General features: G+C 41.7%; 1 protein-coding gene across 1 annotated transcript in view; it reads left to right on the top strand.

Moving 5' to 3' along the window:
• Positions 1–24642, top strand: part of LOC127661499 (tetraspanin-33-like) — a 154939-nt gene extending 130297 nt beyond the window's left edge. The window contains exons 4-5 of the mRNA XM_052152231.1: positions 16807–17088; positions 24619–24642. Coding sequence (XP_052008191.1) covers positions 16807–17088; positions 24619–24642 — 306 coding nt within the window. The remainder of the gene's footprint in view (positions 1–16806; positions 17089–24618) is intronic.
• Positions 24643–25193: the final 551 nt, after the last annotated feature.

Genomic DNA, 25193 nt, shown 5'->3' with positions numbered 1-25193 from the left:
TCTTTATGAGCGCTGTCTCTGTGCTGTGATGCGATCGGAAACCAGATTGAAAATTGTCAAAGTATCCATTTGAGTTCAAGAATTTGTTCAGCTGATTGAAGACAACTTTTTCAATTATCTTGCCTATGAAAGGAAGATTTGAGATCGGTCTATAGTTGCTTAATATGGTCTTATCCAGATTGCTCTTTTTCAAGAGGGGCTTGACAACTGCAGTTTTCAGGGAGTTTGGAAAACTCCCAGAGAGAAGTGAAGAGTTTATCACTTCTAGGAGATCTGCTTCTAAACAGTTGAACACACTTTTGTTAAAAGATGTGGGAAGTGCATCAAGGGCGCAGGTTGATGTTTTTAGGTGCTGTACGGTTTCTTCCAAAATGTTGCCATCAATTTCTTGGAAATCAGACATAGTAACTACTTTCTCAGGTTGTGGTTTGATTTGTCTGACCCCAGCACAACTCAAGGATGTGCTGATCACCTTTCTGAAATTATTGATTTTTTCAGAGAAGAAAGAAGCAAACTCACTGCACTTGCTGTCTGAGAGCATTTCACTGGGAATCTGGCTTGGGGGGTTTGTCAGTCTCTCTACAGTCGCAAAAAGAGTGCGTGTGTTGTTTAAGTTGCTGTTTATAATATTCGAGAAGAAAGTCTGCCTAGCTTTGCCTAGTTCCATATTAAAAGCATGGATGCTGTCTTTGTAGATGTTATAATGGACTACAAGTTTTGTCTTCCGCCACATGCGCTCTGCATTTCTGCATTGTCTTTTCATATTTTGCACTGCTGTTGAGTTTCTCCAAGGTGCTTTTTGTCTGCCACTCTTCTTCCTGACTTTCACAGGAGCAATATCATCAATTACACTTTTAACTTTTGAGTTAAAAGAATCAAGGAGAAAATCAACAGAGTCAGCAGATATACAGGTGAAACTCGAAAAATTAGAATATCGTGCAAAAGTTCATTAATTTCAGTAATTCAACTTAAAAGGTGAAACTAATATATTATATAGACTCATTACAAGCAAAGTAAGATATTTCAAGCCTTTATTTGATATAATTTTGATGATTATGGCTTACAGCTTATGAAAACCCCAAATTCAGAATCTCAGAAAATTAGAATATTACATGAAAAGGATTTTAAATACAGAAATGTCGGCCCTCTGAAAAGTCTAATCATGCATATGTACTCAGTACTTGGTTTGGGCCCCTTTTGCATTAATTACTGCCTCAATGCGGCATGGCATGGATGCTATCAGCCTGTGGCACTGCTGAGGTGTTATGGAAGACCAAGATGCTTCAATAGCGGCCTTCAGCTCTTCTGCATTGTTTGGTCTCATGTCTCTCATCTTTCTCTTGGCAATGCCTCATAGATTCTCTATGGGGTTCAGGTCAGGCGAGTTTGCTGGCCAATCAAGCACAGTAATACCATGGTCATTGAACCAGGTTTTGGTACTTTTGGCAGTGTGGGCAGGTGCCAAGTCCTGCTGGAAAATGAAGTCAGCATCTCCATAAAGCTTGTCTGCTGAAGGAAGCATGAAGTGCTCTAAAATGTCCCGGTAGATGGCTGCGTTGACTCTGGACTTAATAAAGCACAGTGGACCAACACCAGCCGATGACATGGCTCCCCAAACCAACACAGACTGTGGAAACTTCACACTGGACTTCAAGCATCTTGGATTGTGTGCCTCTCCATTCTTCCTTCAGACTCTGGGACCTTGGTTTCCAAATGAGATGCAAAATTTGCTCTCATCAGAAAAGAGGACTTTGGACCTCTGAGCAACAGACCAGTTCTTTTTTTCTTTAGCCCAGGTAAGACGTTTGACATTTGAAGCCCATGTCAAGGACCCGTCTGTGTGTGGTGGCTCTTGATGCAGTAACTCCAGCCTCAGTCCACTCCTTGTGAAGCTCCCCACACATTTGAATGGCCTTTTCCTGACAATCCTCTCCAGGCTACGGTCATCCCTGCTGCTTGTGCACCTTTTTCTTCCACACTTTTCCCTTCCACTTAACTTTCTATTAATGTGCTTTGATACAGCACTTTGAGAACATCCAACTTCTTTTGCAATTACCTTTTGAGGCTTTTCCTCCTTGTGGAGGGTGTCAATGATGGTTTTCTGCACAACTGTCAGGTCAGCAGTCTTCCCCATGATTGTGAATTCAACTGAACCAGACTGAGAGACCATTTAAAGGCTCAGGAACCCTTTGCAGGTGTTTAGCTGATTAGAGTGTGACACTTTGAGCCTACAATACTGAACCTTTTCACAATACTCTAATTTTCTGAGATTCTGAATTTGGGGTTTTCATAAGCTGTAAGCCATAATCATAAAAATTATATCAAATAAAGGCTTGAAATATCTTACTTTGCTTGTAATGAGTCTATATAATATATTAGTTTCACCTTTTAAGTTGAATTACTGAAATTAATGAACTTTTGCACGATATTCTAATTTTTCGAGTTTCACCTGTACTTAGTGTTAAAGATATAGCCTTCATAAATAGTACACTAGTGTTCTCATTTAAGCATCTCTTCTTGACACACACAGATCTAGCTTCAATGGCAGGAGAGATTAATATATCAAAGAAAATACAGAAATGATCAGACAGTGCTACATCCTTAATAACAATCGATGAAATGTTTAGACCCTTACTGATAAGTAAATCTAGAGTGTGTCCATGATTGTGTGTGGGTCCATGTACATGCTGAGTCAGATCAAAAGTTTTTAAAACAGTTATGATTTCTTTTGTCATATTGTTTTCTGCATTATCTATGTGAATGTTAAAGTCTCCAGCAATGGCAAAACAGTCAAACTCTGAGGTAATTGTTGATAACAGTTCTGTAAAGTCCTCAGCAAAGACTGGAGAGTATTTTGGAGGCCTGTAAATAATGATAAGTAAAATGCATGGAGCACCTTTTAACACAATACCCAGATATTCGAAAGACGGGTAATTCCCAAATGATATTTGCTTACATTGATAGACATCTTTAAAAAGAGCAGCTAAACCCCCACCTCTCCTACCTTCTCTGCAGACACTCAAAAAAGTAAAGTTAGGAGGGGATGTTTCATTAAGGACTGTTGCACAGCTGTCTTCTAGCCAAGTTTCATTTAGAAACATAAAATCCAGGTTGTATGTGCTTATTAAGTCGTTGACTAGAAGTGATTTATTTTTAAGTGAGCGGATGTTTAAAAGTGCTAACTTAACAGTTTTTGTCCCCACAGCAATCTTAGTTTGGTGTGTAATAGGCACCAGATTAGATGGGTTTGCTGAATGGCTTTTGAAGGCCTTAAACTTTCTATCATGTAATCGAACAGCAATAGAGAAAGATACAGGCACACTGGGTTCCCACTTGTTTTGTAAACATTTGAGAAAGTTACTGTTATCATAGCGGGGACCGGACACATATCACTGAGAGCTGGTATCAGTTGTTTTTGGTTCACCTCGAGCAGATGGAGGAGGGTGTGAGCCCTGGCGTTGTGGCAGAGGTCGAAGAGCTCTCACAGGAGGAGGGGGAGGGCGAGCTGGGCCTGCAGGTGTTTGAGGTGCCTGACGTTTTTTGCTTGATATCTGGGGGCTTGCAGCAAAAGAGTGGGATAGTTTGGTTCCAGCAAACACCAGTTCTTCCATTTTCTCTGAGAAGCACAGATGTGGAGATGCTGGAGAGAGGGATAACGTGTCTGGTGAGAGGGGCTGTTGCTCTGGTGTTATCGGAGGCTATAATATGCTGTACTGGTTTCCCTGGGTGTTTTCCAGAAAGTCCTCCTTGGGTGCTGAACCTTGGAGCAGTTCTAATATGACACAGTCTGTCTGTGGTGAACTTTGTGGGCAGGGCTCAGATGAGATTGTGTCCATGAGCAGAAATTGTTGTGGCTGAGTGGTGTTATCATTGTCCTTGTGTGATTTGTCAACTGCATGTCCATTCAGGTGCTGAAGTGAAGTCCTGTGGTCATTCATACTGTGTCCAGGTGTATGTGTGCCATTCAGATTGAGTGGATTGGCACACACTGCAGAAGGATGACTGAGGGATAAGTAGATATTGTCCTTTAGCACTCTTGAACCAAGTTTGTTTGGGTGGTGGCCATCCTGTCGAAACTGTTGCCTCTGACTCCAGAAAAGATTGAAGTTGTCAATGAAGTTAACTCCTTTTATATTGCAGGTTTTTTGCAGCCATGTATTAAGCCCAAGCAACCATGAAAACCTTTTTGTTCCTCTTGCTGGAAGTGGTCCACTGATGAATGTTTGAACTTTCAGTCTTTTAAGTGTTTCAAAAAGTTCATTGAAATCCTTCTTAAGGAGTTCTGACTGCTCTTTATGAATATCATTCTTCCCCACATGAATGAGGAGTCAATTTGCAGTCTTATGTTTCATCAGAATGTTCTGAAGTTCCCTGTTTACATACAAGGTTGTTGCTTGTGGAAGGCAGCATGTAGTTGTATCCCTGCTGCTAATGTTTCTGATTATGGAGTCACCCACTATCAGAGTCCTGGGCCCGGCTGCGCTCTGAGCTGAATGCCGCTGTCTGCTCGACCTTGAGCGCCAGTTGACATCAGTGTTAGCTACTGGCTGATTCAGTCTGTGTTCGATCACATTCATCACGTTTGGGGATTCCTCATTCATTAAAACTTCAAATCTGTTCTCAAGATGTATAGGCGGTGGTAGGAAACCAGTGTTTGCAATTCTTGTCAGAGCCGTATCTGGGGTAGAGGATGCTACTGCGGCAATATGAGATGCTCGTGACAATCTGATGTCTCGAGTGCCTTTTGGTCTCGCTCCCTGTTTTTCGCTCCATCGATTTGTAAGTCTATCGGCTTGTTTCTCTACACTCAGTATGGCCTGTCGAGGAGCACTAGATTCATGTGACTCACCGGCTGTATGCTGTATCCATGACGAAGCTCTGTTGTGTGTTCCGTCTGGTTTGGTGGTCCTGTAGATAACTTTGTTTCAAGAACTGCAATCCTTTGTAAAAGTTTGTGGCAGTTAGTGCAGCAAGTAGATTCCAGAAGAGGCATTTTCTCTTATCCTTTTGAATGTAGGCAGTTGTGCCCTTCCCTAGAATGAAAACTTTCAGTGGGAGGCTGGTCGGATAAAAGAATTCTGTTTTTTTTTATAGTAGTCCAAGCTTTTGAGCACTGTGCTGATTTGTTTAAGTTAAAATTAGTTGATAAAAGGAGATAAAATATGAAAATATAAAAGCGATAGAGCAGAGCGCGGAGCAGTAAGCAAGAGCAGTAAGCGCAGAGCAGAACTTAGGAACAACAACACCAGTCCAGTCAGTACAACAAAAGAAAAAAGGGTCTGCTTCTTTCAATCGTTAACCAAGTTCTTGTGGTTAACAAGGGTTGTAGAGGAAATCAGAAACTTGCATCCTTTTTACACTCACAAGCTCCCATTTGTCTTCAAGTACATTTTACATACATGTACGGTATTTCTCATATATAGAACTGCATAAAATGTTTCATGTGTACCTGATGTCCCTGTCTGTTTATGTGTCTCTGCTTCTTTACCTTTCTGACTGAAATTTTGTGTTTATCAATAATTTCCTGTCTTAGCTCCTCCTCTTGCCTTTCAGCATTGTGTCTGGATGGAAGAGGTAGGTTTAGACAAAGCTCCAATTAATATTACTTAATCTTTGCCTTACAATAATTTTTTAATGCATTTTCCTTTAATTCATATGTATATTATATTTTTTCCATATAATTAATAATTTTCTTGATTTGACTTGTTTACAGTTATGTTCCCCGTCTGTCACTCACTCGATGTTGTGTCGATGAGTTGACACTAGGGGTTGCTCCTGCGGAGCCCGGACATATCTGATTTTGAGAAAAGGCCAATGAGAATTGGCGCGTGGAATTTGCATGCCACTCCCCCGGACATACGGGTATAAAAGTAGTGACGCTGCAAATACACATCAGATATCTTCTTCGGAGCCGAGAGAGCAGTCACAGAGCTGAATTCCTCTGCTGTTTCATTCATCTCTACAAGCTGTTGGTTTTACGGCACTTTCCAGCGGTCCTCCCCCTCGCATACTACGTTGTGCTGAGCACACATCCCTGGGCGCATCAGCAGCTGAAAAAGAGCTCACGGAGTGAATCACTTTGTTATATATATATATATATATATATATATATATATATATATATATATATATATATACCCATATACATATATATATAAAAAATATCAATAAAAGAGTATATTTCTCTAAAAGAGTGGCGCAAACGGTGAAGCGTCTTTTTCAAGATGTCTTTCCGTTTGTGTGTGTTTCCTGGTTGCGGTCGTTCTCTCTCCCCGTCTGATGGCCACGATCGCTGCCTCTTGTGTCTGGGTGCTACCCACGCAGAGTCAGCGTTTGTGGATGTTTCGTGCCCTCTCTGCGAGAGCATGGCCATGGCTACGTTGCGGTCGTGGCTCGAAATTCTTCCTCCCCCGTCCCAGGCTGTTTCGGGAGCGGTCACAAGGAGCCAGGTAAGTGCTTCAATGTCCCTAGACTCAGCACCATGGGCTCCGCCCCGTCGCGAGGCCCCACCTGCCGGTACGTCCGACGCTATAGTCCCCTTGGTCCCTCTCGTTCGGAGCTTGGGGGCGTGGCTCGTGCTCCCCAACCCGTCGCGTGTGGAAATCGCCTCCCTCCTACAGAAGGGGTGGAAGCCGAGATGAAGAAGGGGTTTTACACCCCCTACTTCATCGTACCCAAAAAAGGCCGCGGGTTACGGCCAATCCTTGACCTGCGAGTTCTGAACCGGGCTCTGCACAGACTCCCATTTAAGATGCTCATGCAGAGATGCATTCTAGCGAGCGTCCGGCATTTGGATTGGTTTGTGGCGGTAGACCTGAAGGACACGTACTTTCATGTCTCGATCCTTCCTCGACACAGACCCTTTCTCTGGTTTGCCTTATCAGTACAAAGTCCTCCCCTTCGGCCTGTCCCTGTCCCCTCGCGCCTTCACGAAGGTCGCAGAGGCAGCCCTTGCCCCACTGAGGGAAGCGGGCATCCGCATCCTCAACTATCTCGACGACTGGCTAATCTTAGCTCACTCGCGAGACATGTTGTGTGCTCACAGGGACCTGGTGCTCGGGCACCTCAGCCGCTTGGGGCTTCCCTCAACTGGGAAAAGAGCAAGCGGTTCCAGAGCGTCTCTTTTCTCAGTATGGAGTTGGACTCGGTCTCAATGTTGGCGCGTCTCACCAGCGAGCGTGCACAGTCAGTGCTGCGCTGTCTGCGTACGACGGAACACGCTGGTCCCACTGAAATCCTTTCAGAGGCTCCTGGGGCATATGCCATCCTCAGCCACGGTTACACCGCTTGGGTTGATGCATATGAGACCACTCCAGCACTGGTTGCAGACCCGAGTCGGGAGACGAGCATGACGCCATAACGCGTCCTCGTCACGAAGATGTGTTATCGCTAGTCAGACCTAGCATTCTTACGGGCAGAAGTTCCCCTAGGCCAGGTCTCCAGGCCTCCAGGCACGTCATGGTCACGACAGATGCCTCCCAAAGGGCCGTATGCAGTGGGCACTCAGTCGCCGTCCCTTGGACTGGCCCACGACTGCATTGGCACATCAGCTGCCTTGAGTTGCTGGCAGTACTACTTGCCCTGAGGAGGCTTTTGCCATTGATCCTGGGCAAGCATGTGTTGCTCCGGACGGACAACCGGTATAGCAGCGTATATCAACTGCCAAGGCGGTCTACGCTCTCGCCGCTTGTCACAACCTGCCCGCTGTCTCCTCCTTTGGAGTCAGCACCAACTCAAGTCGCTGCGGGCCACTCACATCCCAGGCTACCTCAACAGAACAGCGGATGCGCTGTCACGGCAGGTTACATCCAGGGGAGAGTGGAGGCTGCAGACACAAATCAGGTAAGTTCGGGTCAGCTGGCTGGGTGTATTGCTTGTGCATAGCGCCTTTCCCCTCCCTTGAGGTGAAGACGTGCGCTCTTTTCCCAGTTGCGTTCGCAAGAAGTGTGAACCCTGGACATTCTTCCTCCCTAGCCTAGCGGCCGTCGAGTCTTCAGAGAGGCTCGCTGCCGCACCGGTACGGGAGTCACTAGGCCCCCGTACTGTGGTAAGTGCTCCACATGTGCTGGTTGTCCCCTTCGGCAACCCTGTGTGATATTTCGCAAAATGGTTTCCCTACTGGTAAACCGCATCTTCCTTGGACAGAGGGCCCTCTGCCCTGGGTCGCCGTGTTTGTAGTAACCCCTCCCCCATTTTGGGTAGGGTCTACCACGACGCCGTTCCACACGATGTGCATCCGCTGCTAAACGGTAAGACCATGTGTGTATTCCACCTAACCCCCCCCCCCCCTCTCGGGGCCTGGTGTGGTCTCTGCGGTGTTCTCCTCTTTGGAGGGACACCCCCCAGCTTGGACCATATATTTGGCCCCCAGCCGAACTATTTAGTTCCTTTTACAGGGCGCAACTCGGTTCAGTTCTGTAACGTTTTCCATGGGGACCCCTAGTGTCAACTCATCGACACAACGTCGAGTGAGTGACAGATGGGGAATGTCTCGGTTACTGACATAACCTCCATTCCCTGATGGAGGGAACGAGACGTTGTGTCCCGCCAGCCACAATACTGAACCATCTGCTGAAAGCGCAGGGTCTCTGGCTCGGCTCCTCAGTGCGATACTGATACCTTTTATACCCGTATGTCCGGGGGAGTGGCATGCAAATTCCACACGCCAATTCTCATTGGCCTTTTCTCAAAATCAGAGATGTCTGGTTTCTGCAGGAGCGACCCCTAGTGTCAACTCATCGACACAACCTTTTGTTTTCTGTCTATTTAGTGAACTTGAAACGCAAGACATTCACATAATTGTTTTCCTTCACAGAAAGTTACAAGGGTAAACATAGGTTTAAAGACGGTTTGTTATTTCATCAGGATTGCTGATTCATAATTTTTTATTTCTGATTTTAGTTTTTGATGCAAGAACATACGAACATATGACTGAAATACCAGTCACAAGTATAGGTATAGGTAAACAATTCAAAAGTAAAAGAAGTGGGGCATTATCTATTGCAGCCCCTTTGATATTAATAAAATTGTCATTATTAATCATCATGTCAATTCACTGCACCTGGTTTCCTGATGATTAATTAAACCAATTACACACTGCAATGAAACTGAAGAACCAGTCAACTGAGCTAATTTGCTTACCACCTCAGTTCCACAGTTCTCTACAGCAGCAATGGAAACAGATTGTGTGACTGTCAGCAGGTGAATATTGACCTGTTATCAAAATGCAACCAGTAAATCCAATAACAAATCCAGTTTAGGTTAGTCAAAACTAGTTAGTGCAGATGGAGTACATTCTTTTCTCTCCTGTAATTTTACTCCTTAAAATGGAAATGCAGCAACAACCTCTAATCTCTCATGTCTCAACCTTCACGTCATGCTTTCAAAATGTCATTCATACTTTATTATGCTTTTGTGTTTATCATTTTTGGATTACAGCAATGTTTTTGTGTATAATTTTTGGATTTTTGCATTTCCAATGCAGGCCTAGCTTACTAACACAAACCTTTAAGTTTTCTCTTGTTGGCATGTTCCTGCTCCTCGCTGTAGTTCTGTCCACTGGCCAGAGGCCAGAGACCATCCATGCCCCAACATCACCACTGAGTGCAGTCCAGATAAGTGCTGCTCCTTCAGCAGGGGGTTTTACGGTCGAGTCCACATACTTTCTGGGCAGGGCTGTGTGGCACAGCACCTCTGTGGCTCACATCAAACACTCATGTACATGGGTGTTAAATACAATGTCACCTACACGTGCTGCTGTTGCTGAACTTCGTAATAAAGCATGTTTTGAGTCTGAAATGAAATAACTTGGCTATTGTGTCTCCCTTGCTAAACATTTTCAAAAGTTGAAGACAAGATAGATTTCAACTCACCAAACCATATTTCAGTTCATAAAACAATGTATTTTTAAAGTAAACATTAAACTCTTTTTCCTGTTAATGCTACAAATATGGTGGAAACCCATCCCTGCATCTGAATATGTATACTCTTCTGCTGCACAGTATGCAAAAAGCACTATGTAAACAAATCCTCAGTATTCATGATACAGGTGAACCCTGACCAGATGAACTACTGCATCTGCTGAGATTCTGAAGCAACCAGAGGGCACTTTACTATCCCATAAAGCGATTGGAACTGAGGAACTGTCAGATTTGAAAAGTAAAAAAAAAACAATACAAAATGGTGGAGAACTGTGAGTCGGGTTCTTTGATAAATTGTACTTGTTAAAAGGAGCACTCAGTAATTTTTTCCTCAATAAAAAAGTTTAACTCCTAAAGACATGAATTGTAATTTTGCAATATATGTAGGAAATCATGAGCACTCACATAAAAATGAAGACTACAGTCATATCAGTAACCTTATTAAAGCTGTTTTATTCTACATGGAGTGGGGGCTGCCATGTTAGAATAACATGACCAGCTGAATACTACTCTATTCATCTCAGTAACCATCCTGTTAATTGACACTTTCACTCATTGATTAAAGTAATCATGGCTGACTATGCTACATTTCTACAATGGCATCTGAAACTGAAAACTATTGATTTTAAATGATGCTGCATACAAGCTGCTAGGTGTCAGTGTAAGTCCAAGATAACACAAAGACAAAAGTTACTGAATACACCTTTAACAAAGTTTTTTTAACTTGAAGGTTTAAACAAGTGAGATGGATTAGGCTTATTTAGTGAACTTGTTGCAGAAAGACTGCAACCATCATTTAAATCAGTTTGAGGCTGGTATTGCTACACTTTTCTGTGTTTGAAGAAAGCTTTAGAAGAAATAGTTACCAAAACATTATAATTCTCCAAAATTATAATTTACATTCACCGGGAGCTTATATTCTAAAGCTGCAATGTATTGTTCACCATGTTGCAAAAGGCTTTATTTTAAGTAAACATTGTAGCCGACATTCAAAACAGTATTGTAACTGTAAACATTCAAGGCACGACGGCCCCTTAGCACACTAGAACAGAAGGGATCAAAAACATTTCCATGTTTATCCAGTGCTGAATCTTTGCTAGGTGCAGAACAATCTGGAATAATGTTTAAATGAATTACTGTGACAAGGTTCTAACTCTCTCCAAAGGAGGAAGCGGTAGCCGGATAACAATCCAAAGTAAGTCTCTTTAATTTCTCAGAAACTTATTTCATTTCAGCCAACACTCAAACGCACACACAGCTTCATGTGTCTCTCTTTCTCTCCCCCCTGGCAGTCTTGACTGCCCTTTTAAATGCATCTCACTGAAAGCACAAAAACAGCTGTTAGAGGGGATTTCTCACAGGTTTCAATCCTAACCGTACTCTCTCTGCCTTGATTTCCACATGCATTCCTCGGCCACGCCCCTATCACCACCCAGGGAGGGGACCAGAGCATATTACAGTGTCTGACATAATTTTTGAAAATTCACCCACCTCTTTAACATTATCTTTAGTGATCTCCGACTGGCGAAGCCGGACATGGTTAGTGCCGAGATGGATAACAATTTTAGAAAATCTACGTTTAGCATTAGCCAGCACTTGTAAATTTGATTTGATGTCAGACGCTCTGGTACCCGAAATGCAATTAACAATAGTGGCTGGAGTATCTATTTCCACGTTCCTTACAATAGAATCGCCTATAACAAGGGCTCTTTCAACATGATTCGCAGTGGGTGTATCACTGAGTCTCTGGCTGGGCCACTCAAGGACATTCACAGAGTTATCCCATAGCCACTCCTTTGTTATCTTGTCTGTGTGCTTAGGGTTGTTGTCCTGTTGGAAGATGAACCTTCACCCCAGTCTGAGTTCCAGAGCGCTCTGGAGCAGGTTTTCATCAAGGATGTCTCTGTACATTGCTGCATTCATCTTTCCCTCGATCCTGACTAGTCTCCCAGTTCTTGCCACTGAAAAACATCCCCATAGCATGATGCTTCCTCCACCATGCTTCACTGTTGGGATGGTATTGGCCAGGTGATGAGCGGTGCCTGGTTTCTTCCAGACATGACGCTTGCCATTCAGGCCAAAGAGTTCAATGTTTGTTTCATCAGTCCAGAGAATTTTGTTTCTCATGGTCTGAGAGTCCTTCAGGTGCCTTTTGGTAAACTCCAGGCGGGCTATCATGTGCCTTTTACACTCTACCATACAGGCCTGAGATGCATAGCAGAAATGGTTGTTCTTCTAGAAGGTTCTCCTCTCTCCACAGAGAAATGCTGGAGCTCTGTCAGAGTGACCATCGGGTGCTTGGTCACCTCCCTGACTAAGTCCCTTCTCACCCGATTGCTCAGTTTGGCCAGGCTACCAGCTCTCGGAAGAGTCCTGGTGGTTCACTATAACTTCCATTTACGGATGATGGAGGCCACTGTGCTAATTGGGACCTTCAATGCTGTAGAAATTGTTCTGCGCCCTTCCCCAGATCTGTGCCTCGATACAATCCCGTCTCAGAGGTCTACAGACAATTCTTTGGACTTCATGGCTTGGTTTGTGCTGACATGCACTGTCAACTGTGGGACCTCATATAGACGTGTGTGCCTTACCAAATCATGTCCAATCAACTGAATTTACCACAGGTGGACTCCAATCAAGTTGTAGAAACATCTCAAGGATGATCAGTGGAAACAGGATGCACCTGAGCTCAATTTTGAGTGTCATGGCAAAGGCTGTGAATACTTATTTACATGTGATTTTTTTCATTTTTATTTTTAATACATTTGCAAAGATTTCAAACAAACTTCTTTCACATAGTCATTATGGGGTATTGTTTGTAGAATTTTGAGAAATATAACCCTCTGGGGTCTGAGGGTGTTTTGGGCCCTGGAGAGGTTTTGACATGCCTTGACATTTGTGCTTTTTCAGTTGCTTAAAAACATATTAATGGCTAAAGTCTAATAACTGTATTTAGCACAAACTGGGCTAAAATAATATCTGAGCAACGTGTGTGTACATGTTTGTATTTTTGAGAAAATAACGTTTATGCTTGGTTTTTGAAAAAACACAATTTTAAGTCATTGAAATAAGGCCATATAACACATACTTAACATTTGTCCACAAGCCTTTTGAGAACTGGATCTTGTAGCCTAGAGTTTTTGCTACAAAATGATGTGAAAACCATCCTGATCAACCATTCAGATCACATCAATATACTAATTTAACTTGTGTAAGACAATTTTAGTGTTGAAAGGCAATATGCGAGGAGGCGTGAACTATCATGAATATTGAGGTATTTACACCTGAGGACACAAAAGACCCTCCTCTGGGCCCATCAATGAGGAATGTGACAGAGAGAGAATGAATGTGAGAAGACTTAGGGGGCTTTCACACTTGGTTCGATTGCCTGTTCCGAACCCGAGTTCGATTGCTCCCCCCTCCCCCCTGCCCCCGATGGACTGTGTTCACATTATATATTTGTATCCGAACCGCGGTACGCTTGCGTCATCAAGCTGCAGCTGGTGCGTAATCGTGTTGCTTGATAACCGCGAAATGAAAAGGCGTCAAAATTCAATGAATAGACTTGCTCGGTTCACATTTGTTCTTTTTTTTTAACCTTTGGTTTTGTTTTCAACATCAAGATACAGAAACACACTTGCGTCTGTCTGCCGCAAAAATACTGAAATCGTTCAAAAGACAGCGGGCTGTCCGCCGAAGACAATTTTTGTGAAGGCAAGCAGAAATCATCTCTCTGCTTGCAGTGCGTGTGCGTCAATCCCGCTTTTCGTCAAGGTAAGTGTATACACACACACACACACACACACGCACGCACGCACGCACGCCCGAAAGTAAACTCTTTCCGCTCATTTTGAAAGTGACGCGTGTGAGACTGACGACCACATTATACGTCATCAATAGCGGTTCACTTCCGCAGTTTGGTTTGATTGCGTTCATATCAGCAGCGAACCGTACTGGAGTTCACATGAACCCTACCCCAGACCACCTTTTTAAGCGGACCCGAGTACGGTTCGCGGGTGCGCACCCGAGTTCGGAAGACAGCGTTCACATCATCCAAACGAACCGAACTCTGACGTCATTCGAACCGGGGTGCGCACCAAAAGTGCTAGTGTGAAAGCCCCCTTAATGATCAAAATCAAGTTTTAAGTTAAAAGAAGTAATCTGACTGTAAATTTTATTTAAATAAAGACTTAATTTTAAACCTACACTACTGTTTAAAAGAAGTCTCTTCTGCTCACCAAGACTGTATTTATTTGATAAAAATACAGTAAAACCAGTGATATTTTTACAATTTAAAAGCACAGTTTTCTATTTGAATATATTGTAAAATACAATTTGTGATCAAAGCTAAATTTTCAGCAGATATTTGCAAGCACAAGCTTTGTTTATGATATTGAGGCGGCATAAACACTAGTTCAAATATGATATAAACATTCATATTATTTTTATTTCATATTTATATCATACAGCATAAAATTTAAATACCTGCTTTAGCCAAAACAGCATTTAAATATAACTAAAACTTGCTTATTAAGATATATTTCAAATGTCAATACTCTGAATCCTGGCTGGCAAGTCTGGAAACAGTCCCACTAGTAAAATATGTACAGGTTTATATAAAATAGCATGTCAGCTAAAGAAAACTAAATTACTTAGTCGTCCGAAATTGTGTCCTCGGCTGGATCAAGTCTCTCTTCAACATACAAACGTTAATCGGAGTCCTGCTCTTCTTCTGAGGAAAATGTGAACTCCTCCTTAATATCCAGGAGTTTCATCGCCTGTGTATCGTTACAAATATGCGGTAAATTGAATTAATTGTTTACATCAAACCTCTGAACACTGTCGGGGGCGTTTCCCATTAGCATTGATTGCATTGATCGGTTTTGTTGTTATTGTGAGTGTAGACAAAAAAAAGTAGACTCTTTATAGTCTCTAATGATGTCTTACATGTATCTGTATGCCCCAAAATGACTTAAAAAGTATTTTAAGTTGTTTCCGCTGAAATGCCGGGCATGTCCGTCGACCCCAGAGGGATAATTCATTTAATCCATTTGGGAATAAGGCTGTAACATAACAAAATGTGGAAAAAGTGAAGAGCTGTGAATACATTCCGGATGCACTGTATGTGTGTGTGTGTGTGTACATATACAATGGCGGCCAAAAGTTTGGAGTAATGTACAGAGTTTGCTCTTATGGAAAGAAATTGGAACTTCTATTCACCAAAGTGGCATTCATCTGATCAAAATGTATTGTCAGAACATTAATAATGTGAAAATGTACTATTACAATTTGAAAAAATAAATAAATAAATCAGAATTTAAACTACTTCAAATAGTTCTCATCAAATAATCCTCCATGTGAGCTTTGCAGATCCTTGGCATTCTAGCTGTCAGTTTGTCCAGATACTCAGTTTGACATTTCACCCCACGCTTCCTGTAGACACTTGACATAGATGTGGCGGTCTTGTCAGGCAATTCTCACACACCTTACAGTCTAGCTGATCCCAAAAAAGCTCAATGGGATTAAGATCCATAACACTCTTTTCCAATTATCTGTTGTTTAATGTCTGTTTCTTTGTCCACTCTAACATTTTCTTTTTGTTTTTCTGTTTCAAAAGTGGCTTTTTCTTTATAATTCTTCCAATAAGGCCTGCACCCCTGAGTCTTCTCTTTACTGTTGTACATGAAACTGGTGTTGAGCAGGTATAATTCAATAAAGCTGTCAGCTGAGGACATGTGAGGTGTCTAGTTCTCAAATTAGATCCTTTTTTTGTTGTTGTTGTTCATCTGGCCTTCCACATCTCTTTCTGTCCTTTTTAGAGCCAGTTGTCCTTTGTCATTGAAGACTGTAGTGTACACCTTTGTATAAAATAGTTTTTTTTTTTTTTTACAATCAAGCATTGTATAGCCTTCATTCCTCAAAACAATGATTGACTGATGAATTTCTAGAGAAAGCTGTTTCTTTTTTTTGTTTTAACCTAATATTGACATGCCAGTCTATTGCATACTGTGACAACTCAAAAACAAACACAAAGACAAAGATAAGATTCATTTAACGAACCAAATAGCTTTCAGCGGAGTTTGATACAATGACAAGTGATTTTCTAGTACCAAATTAGCAATTTAGCATGATTACTCAAGGATAAGGTATTGGAGTGATGGCTGCTGGAAATGGGGCCTGTCTAGATTTGTTCAAAAGCAGCTAACTGTACATTATTTCAAATTTTTGACTGCCAATGTAAATATTTGTTTAAAATGTGTGTAACCAACATGGACACAAACATTATTACATTTCTATGAAATTGACACTTTTTTTAAATAGATTTAAAAAAGATTTCTACTTCTTATCACCTCAAACACCAGAGTCCATAGATAAAGTAGTGTGCCATTCTAAACTCAGCCTGAGAATGTATTTCTACTACACACCTCATACCTACGGAACATACCTTGGTCAAGTTTGTCATCAAATTCAGTACATAGTCCTACTATGAAAGTATGGGAATTTGGATGCAGCCCATGTGTTCTGAATGCAAGTATTCCAAGTATAGGTCTCTGTGGAACATTAATGATTGTTTTCCAATCTGTGGGAATTTTCAAACCAGGGTGGGTGTTTCCAAATTATCCACTGATTGGGAAAATATTTTTTTGTTCTGTAGAGACAGAAGTCTCTCTGAACGAATTCACTAATTTAGCAATTAAAGAAACAGCTAACACCTGGTTTGTGGATGTGTGTTATATTTAACTCAGGGCTGAGGGTTGTTGAGAACTTTTTGGTGGAATCCAACAACATGAGTTTCTTGTATTTTAGTCCAGGTCTTCACAAAGTGCTAGGTGTTTTGCTCTTGTTTATGTGTCTTCTACCTGGTATGTTTTGTGAAAACATTCAGTGTTACTACTGTCCTCTGACAGCTTTCAACAAGACCTGTAAGCACGTTTTATCTGAGTGTCCAGCACAGGAGCTGTGCTTCACTGCTGATGGGCGTTTTGGACGAGCCTCCGTTCTGTTCACCAAGGGCTGCATGACCAAGAGTAACTGCATCAGGTCAAACAGTTCTGTCATACGAGGGAACAACATAACCTTCACATACTCCTGCTGCGACCAAGATTACTGCAACTCAAACCAGCGCTGTGCATACAACCACATACTCCTCACAGTGACCGCTATCACTGTGAGTGTTTTTGTGGCTGGTTTGAGTGGACTTGTATGCTGAATGAAGATTTTTAAAGGGACTGTCAACCTCTGCTTTTGTAGTGTACGCCACAGACTAAATGGAATGGAGTACTGCAAGTCATGAGCTACTATGCTGAACTTTTTTAACCTTAAGTTTGTTTGACTTTTAACTGAGACTGATTAAACAGTTTGTCACAAAATGTTTAACATGAATTTTAGATTCATTGATGCTGATGCTGTTTGGAATGGGGTTTTCTGAAGTTGCTCTTTGCTGGTGTATCGCTGAACCTGTCTTGAAACCTTTCCTAGTTGATATCTCCACCTGTGTCACCTCGTGGGTCTCCTCTTGAACTTTATAGTGACTAGCATTAAAATGTGTGGAAACATGATCATTTGTGTGTGTCCAGGTATTCCCTACATTTTGGGGACAAATGTCCCCACAAGGATGGTAAAACCTGACTTATTTGAGTTGTGGGGGACAATCAGTGGAGGAATCATGAGGAAAAAAGCGTAGAAGTCACACTAAATTATGTTTTTTGAAAATGTAACCATGCAGAAAGTTTTCTGTGAGGGTAGGGGATAGAATATGAAGTTTGTACAGTATAAAAAACATTGTCTATGGAGAGTCCTCATAAAACTTAAACTCAACGTGTGTCTGTTAGACGCTGTACTTCCATCTTTCGACGTGCCCCCGCCGGCTATGGAATATAATTTGCTAAAGTAATTCCTAAAGTTATTTATTACTATTATAATAAAATTATTTTGCCTAAAAGCAAATGTCAGGATTGAAGCGAACAGACTTCGACAGATTATTATTGTCCATCATATCAATAATCTTTGAAGACCGTCTATGCTTCGTTATTTCTAAAGACCATTAATACCTTTTATTAAACAACTGTTTGGTGTAAAATAAACCTCCGTTGTCTAGCGATACATAATGTTATGGTAAAGATTAGAATTGTTTTTGATGATCAAATTTTGCATGTCCATGAATACTGTTTTTGATGAACAAGCAACCAAAGTCACGGTTTTCTCAATCCACAACAATCGCTGGGCCAAGCTACTAAACGAATGAAGATGTAGATGCCTAACCATTACCGATGCTTACTCTAGTTTTTTGCCTTTGACAGTCTGTCTTCTTGCTTCAGACCTTTTTTTTTGGTTCTTCAGCGGTACAGTTACTGAATCTCCTGTTGTCGCTGCTTCTAAAGCACTATAAGAAGTATGTTCCGTTGTTTTGCTCTTTGCATGACCAAACAACACTGTTCTAACCATAGTCAAGCATATCTACATAGGCAGCAGCCAATGAGCATGAGGATTCTCTACTTCGACGTTTAGTGCAACACCGCGTGTCATGCGATTTCAACATGGCTTAACACATTGAAGTAGGTGACCAGCACCATGTGTAATAAAACACTTTTTTTTATTTTATAAAAACTATTGAGTACAGTCTTCATCTCATGTGAGTGTACACCATTCAGATCAAACTTAACAAAAACACAATTCATTTGTTAACATGCAAAACTTTTTAATTTGGCTCCAAACAACTTAATGTACCTTTAAGCAGATTATAAGTTTCTTATCTCAATTGAGAATTGATTTTTGTGTAACAGTTTTGGGATTTGCATTCCAAGAATCAAGTCAATTGATTCTATTGGGAATATCTAGGAATATTTCTCCGCTTATCACTACGTGGAGTCAATTCACTATATTCTCTACCATCCTAAACAATGGGCGAGCAGTGATATATCGACAGCTTCGCCATTCAAAAGGATAGAATTCATCAATGGTGGACCGAAGGAGATTTGCAAGTGGAGCGATTAAGTGTATTACCGACTTGAGTTGCGATTCAGAACAACTTTTGTCGGTGGGACTCCGTCTCTCTGAATCAAATGCTGTGAGTGATGTGAATTCCATGACTGGACTTTCGAACTCCGGTATAGCACAAACAAATGAAATGATTAAGGGTCTTACAAGCTTAGACGAAAGTGTGGGAAATGTGTTGTCAGTTAGTTCATCTTCACATGTACAGGCCAAAGACACCACTTTGGGGCCGACAAAACTGGCAATATTGAAACAGCAAAAATCTAAATGATTTCAAACTGTAAATCATGCCAGAATTCTTTGTGACCCGAAAGTTAAACCAAAAGGTTTATTTGGAGGACATTTAAATATTAGAAGTGTTGTGTCTAATACTGAGCAAATTGAGCAATTGTTAATTAACTACAATCTTGATTATTTGTGTCTTTCTGAAACATGGATGACTCCAGCAACTCCGTTAAGTGTTTTTAATGTGCAAGGTTATAATATATATAGATGCGATCGTGAGTCTGGTAGGGGTGGTGGGGTTATGATTTATGTTAAAGAGGATATTCGTGTAAGCAAATTGAAGCACATCGTGCTTTCTCCAGAAATGTCCTTTGCAATAATTGTACTCTATAGACCTCCGTCTGCTAAGGAGAATTTTTATGATTAACTTTCCAAGGTTCTTAAAAAGTGTGATGCTAAAGAAATAATTTTAATGGGAGTTCCCCGTCTGTCGCTCTCTTCGATGTTGTGTCGGAGAAGCGACACTAGGGTTCTCTCTTGAGCAACGAATATACCTGATCTATGAAAAAAGGCCAATGAGAAGTTGGCAGCCATAAAGGCGAGGAAATACTAGAGTTCATTCAGAAAATTTCTTCGGAGCCGATGGTTGAAATCACACCAGTTCCAGTATTCCTCTGACGCTCTGCGTGCTGTTGGATTGAGGGCGCATTACAGCGGCGATTTCTCCTTGCACGGCAGTGCAAATTGCCCCTGGGCGCTTCGACAGTGCAGAAACCCAAACTCTAAGAGAGTTAAAAGAGTGATTTTCTCTAAAAGAGCAATACACAGCGGCGTTGAACGTCCTTTTCAGGGCGCGTCTTTTTAAAGAAGTGTTTCCGCCTCTGTGTAGTTTCTGGATGCGGTTGATTTCTCCCCACCTCTGACGGTCATAAAAACTGCCTGGCATACCTGGGTTGCGATTACACGCAGGCAGCGTTTTTATGAATGGTCTATGTTTTCAGGGTGAGAACATAGCCATGTCAGCATTGCGGTCGCAGGCTTCTCTCCAATGGGTTATGTTCTCAGTGCGAGAACATAACTGTGGCAGCATTGCAGTCGTGGCTTCTTTTGTCATGAGAGAAAGCCACTACAGCCGCCCCCCGCCCCCCGCCTCTTTCCCACGGGATTGGGGAAGGTGCCGTGAGCGATGAAGGCGATTTGGGGACAATGACGGGCTGAGTTCGTCGGGTAAATCCCCGTGAACCACCCGCCTCCCCGGCACACTTGCTTGCTCCCATCTGAGCTCTGGATGAGTGCGGCACGCTTCGCGGCCGGCCTACCGGTCCCTTGAGCTCCCGGAATTGGATGACGATAATTACTGTTGCATCGGAGAGCGTTACAGCGGCATCTGATGTTGATGGCTCGTCTGCGCCGCCACCTTCGGGTCTGCGTGCCCAGTCTGAGCCTGATGCACAGAGGTCCGCTATGCTTTCCCGGGTACCTCGAGCGCAAGGCTGGACGGGAAAATCCCGTCCCCTCCCCCTCATGGCTACTTGATTGGTTCCACGGGCATGTGCAAGACAGACGACCCAGAGCCCAAGACGTTAGCTCCGGAGATGGTAAGACCACTCCGTTCCCCGATGGAGGGCCGGGAGGAGAATCTTCTTTTGAATTTATTTCATTTGCCGCTCCCCTTAACTGGGGCAGCGATACCCAAATTCTCAATATAAGAGCTATTTCCTTTTATCTCTGGGTCATCTGGCCTGCAAATGCCTTTCTCACGGCACTCTGCAATCAGATCTCAACAGTCCTGGCATGCTGGACGCGGTCCCAGACCCACCTTCAGCCCCAGGACTGTCCCCCGGCCGACCGGTTCTGACGAGTCCAGAGGACGCATTACAAGTCCTCCTCCTCAGTCACTAACCCGCCCCCTGCCGGGTGTGCGAAGCAAGGTAAGTGCTTCGAGTCTTTTCTCAGCACCAGAGCCTCGGGACACGTCCTCGCCTCCCGACGGCGTACTACCTGCTCCGCCCCGCAGCTAAGCCCCGGCGGGTACATCAAAAATACTCGTCCCCTTGGTGCCCCTAGCACGGAGATTGGATGCGTGGCTCTCACTTCCCAACCCGTCACGCTGGCTGGCCCGGACCATCCGACTCGGTTACGCAATTCAGTTTGCCAGGCCCCCGCCCCCCTTCGCGGGCGTCCACTTTACCGCAGTGCACTGCCAACATGCCAAATTCCTGCGAGCGGAGATCGCTACTCTTCTACTCAAAGACACGATAGAGTCTGTCCCTCTAACCGAAATGAAGAAGGGTTTCTACAGCCCTTACTTCATTGTACCAAAGAAAGGCGGCGGTTTACGACCGATCTTGGACCTGCGAGTTTCCAATCGAGCGCTGCTCAAACTCCCGTTCAAAATGCTCCCGCACAAGTTTATCTTGACATGCGTCCAGCACCTAGATTGTTTCGCAGAATTGGCTTGGCCCATTCCCAGGTTGGCAAGCGTCGCCTTGTTCCCCTGTCTAGGGTAACCAGAAGGATTCCAACAACTTTTTTGGAGCATTGGGGAAGGGTACGTGCAGTCGTTTGGCACGTAAGAAATACCTGCCCGCTCCTGTGTCAGCAGAACACGTACACGGCTCAGGGCATGGCGCGATTTAAATTGGACCCCTAGTGTCACTTCTCCGACACAACTTCGAAGAGAGCGACAGACGGGGGATGTCTAGGTTACGGATGTAACCTCCGTTCCCTGATGGAGGGAATGAGACGAACCATTTCTGGCTCCTCAGAAAAATCCTGAATGAACTCTAGTATTTCCTCGCCTTTATACCCGTATGTCCGGGGGCGGGGTATGCAAATACTGGCTGCCAACTTCTCATTGGCCTTTTTTCATAGATCAGAGGTATATTCGGTGCTCAAGAGAGACCCCTAGTGTCGCTTCTCCGACACAACGTCTCGTTCCCTCCATCAGGGAACGGAGGTTACATCCGTAACCTAGACAATTTTAATATTAATTGGCTAGATAAAAGAGGTAGAAAAAAATTTAAGTTAGTTATTAGTAAGTTTTGTTTGACCCAAGTCGTAAAAAGGGCAACACGTATAACAAAATTATCTCAAACATTGACAGACTTAGTTTTTTCAAATAAAGTAGATTGTATATTAAAAATGTATAATTTATTAACAGGTTTGTTGGATCACAATCTTACACTAGTTGTCTAAAACTCGGTACAAAACCTTATCCAATAAAAATGGAAATTTAAAAAATCCTAATATATCAAAGATAAATTTTTTATTATTTATTAATGATTTGAAGCAAATCCATTGGAATGATGTAATTCAAGGTAAAAATAGTCAGACATTCTGTGAAATTTTATGAAATTGTTTCAGCAACTTGTAAATAAATACTCTAAAGTAACAACTATGAAGAATAAACGTACACAGTCTTTACCGTGGTTGAATAATGATTTGTGGAAATTAATGAAATTGAGAGATGTAGCTCTAAAAAAATATTCAAATCTGGTCTTAATATGGATCGTTTATTATATAAGAGTCTTAGAAATAAAGTTACAATGGAGCTTAGGAAGGCTAAAGCAACGTTTTATCTAAATATTATTAAACAGTCAAAAGGTAATACTAAAGCGATTTGGCAATCTATCGATAAATTAACAGGCAAAGGACAATGGAGTTGCAGAGATTAAGATAGATGTGATGCTTCAAAATGATCAATCTATAATATAAAATAATTTTAAGAATTATTTTATTGAGTCTGCTAATAAATTAGGTGGGAATCTCACTGAATCTCAAATATCTGAGGATTGGAATAGCAGAGGAATATTGAATGATAATTGAATGTTACATTTTAAGGAAATAGATGAGACAAAAGCTAATAAAACAATTTTTGCATTAACAAATTCAAAGGCAAAAGATAGTTGGGGAATAAATAGTGAGGTTATTAAAAAAACAAGGATAGTTTAATTACTCCTATAATTTATATTATAAACCAGTCAGTGAAAGAGAGTGTATTCCCTAGAGTTTTTAAAACAGCTGTGGTAACTCCATTATTTAAAGCAGGTGATAGATTAGAAGTATGTAATTATACACCTATCAATATTCTCCCAATAATCTCAAAAGTGTTGGAAAAATGGATTGTTGGGCAGCTTGTAGAGCATCTAAAAAATGCTAATTTATTACATCCAATGCACATGAATTATTCTACAGAAACGGCTTGTTGTTACTTTATAGAAAATATTAAGATTAAATTAGATAAAGGCGGGACAGTGGGAGCAGTGTTTTTAGATCTGCGTAAGGCCTTTGATACAGTTAACCATTCCATACTTCTTACTCAATTATTGAATTATGGATTATATTCTAGTGTGTTAAATTGGATAAAATCTTATCTGATGGAATGTACTCCGTGTGTTAATGTTAACAATACATTATCTCAATTTAAATCATCTAATCTGGGAGTCCCTCAAGGATCAATACTGGGGCCACTGTTATTTAGCCTGTATATAAATGATCTTCCATCTGTGTGTGATGAGGATGTTGGTATTTTGATGTATGCAGATGATGCTGTCATATATGCACATGGTAGTAATGCTGATCAAGTAGCAACAAAACTCTCCTGTATAATGCAAAAAGTTTCAATTTGGCTTAAGTCTTGAGACCTTACATTGAATACTCAAAAAACTGTAACAATATATATTTTAATAAGACGAGTAAACCAAGAGTTTTTCCGTATGTTTATGTTGATGGTCAGAAGTTAAACAATGTACAAGAAGTGAAATATTTAGGGGTTATTCTGGATTCAACTCTTTCTTTTAAAAAACATGTTAAAAAAAATGACTAATACATTGAAATATAATATAGCTACGTTTAGACACATTAAAAATTCTCTTAATTACGAGGCATCATGGGTTTATTTGAATGCAATGATATTTTCTTATATTAAATACTGTATTTCTTGTTGGTCGCAAGCAAACGAGATAACTATAAAGCCAATTATATCACATTATAAACAGGCCATAAAAGTATTAGATAGGAGATCTTTGCAGTATCATCATTGCGGTATATTAAAAAAATACAGATTATTAAGCTTTGAGAATGTAATTGTTTATTCAAATGTAAGGTTTGTTTTTAAAATAGTTAATAACATTGCTCCTCCCCATTTTAAAAGATGTGTACATCTTTGTTCAGAACAGATGACAAGGGTTTCTAGATCTACTGCACAGAGAGATTGCAGAATTCCTAAAAGAGCATTTGCACAATCTGCCTTTTCATACAAGGCAATTAAAGAATGGAATAAACTACCTGATGATCTTAATTTTGTTTTTTGATTTTTATACGTTCTCCAGAAATGTTAAAAATTGGCTTTTACGTATTCAAATTTGTCATCATTAATTTTGTACAATGTTGGAATTTTACTGTTGATGTATATGTGTGTAGAATAAAACACATGTATATGTGTTTTATGTTTATATTGTTTTATTTACCTGCACAGGGACTGCAGATGGAAATGAGCTAGTAGCTAAATCTGGTGCAAAGCATCTCTTCTCTTGTGAGATTAACGTTTTTGTGCATGGTCCCTGACAAATAAATGAATAAATAAATAATAAGGTCCTCTTAGCAGTTTCATTGTAAATTGTAATCAGTAATGAAATCTTTCACTCTTTCACTTTTACTTATTGTTTTATAATTTCTTATTGCATGTTCCCCTTCTGTCGCTCTCTCCACATTGTGTCAGAGAAGCGACACTAGGGGTCTCTCTTGAGCGCCAATATATACCTCTGTTCTATGAAAAAAGGCCAATGAGAAGTTGGCAGACAGTATTTGCATATCCCGCCCCCGGACATACGGGTATTTAAGTGGGGCGAATACGGGAGTTCATTCAGAAAATTTATTCGGAGCCGATGGTCGTGTTTGCAGTTGCTGCGAGTTACACACCAAGTTCCTGCTATTCCTCTGATGCTCTGCATGCTGTTGGACCTTACGGCGCACAACAGTGGCTTTCTCCTTCGTGCACGGCTGTGCATTCTTGCCCCTGGGCGCTTCGACAGCGCAGAAAAAAAAACTCTC

Source organism: Xyrauchen texanus, chromosome 21 (assembly GCF_025860055.1).
Source record: "Xyrauchen texanus isolate HMW12.3.18 chromosome 21, RBS_HiC_50CHRs, whole genome shotgun sequence".
Lineage (NCBI taxonomy): Eukaryota > Metazoa > Chordata > Actinopteri > Cypriniformes > Catostomidae > Xyrauchen > Xyrauchen texanus.
Note: the sequence above shows the minus strand (reverse complement) of the source record. Positions and strands in the feature narration are given on the sequence as shown.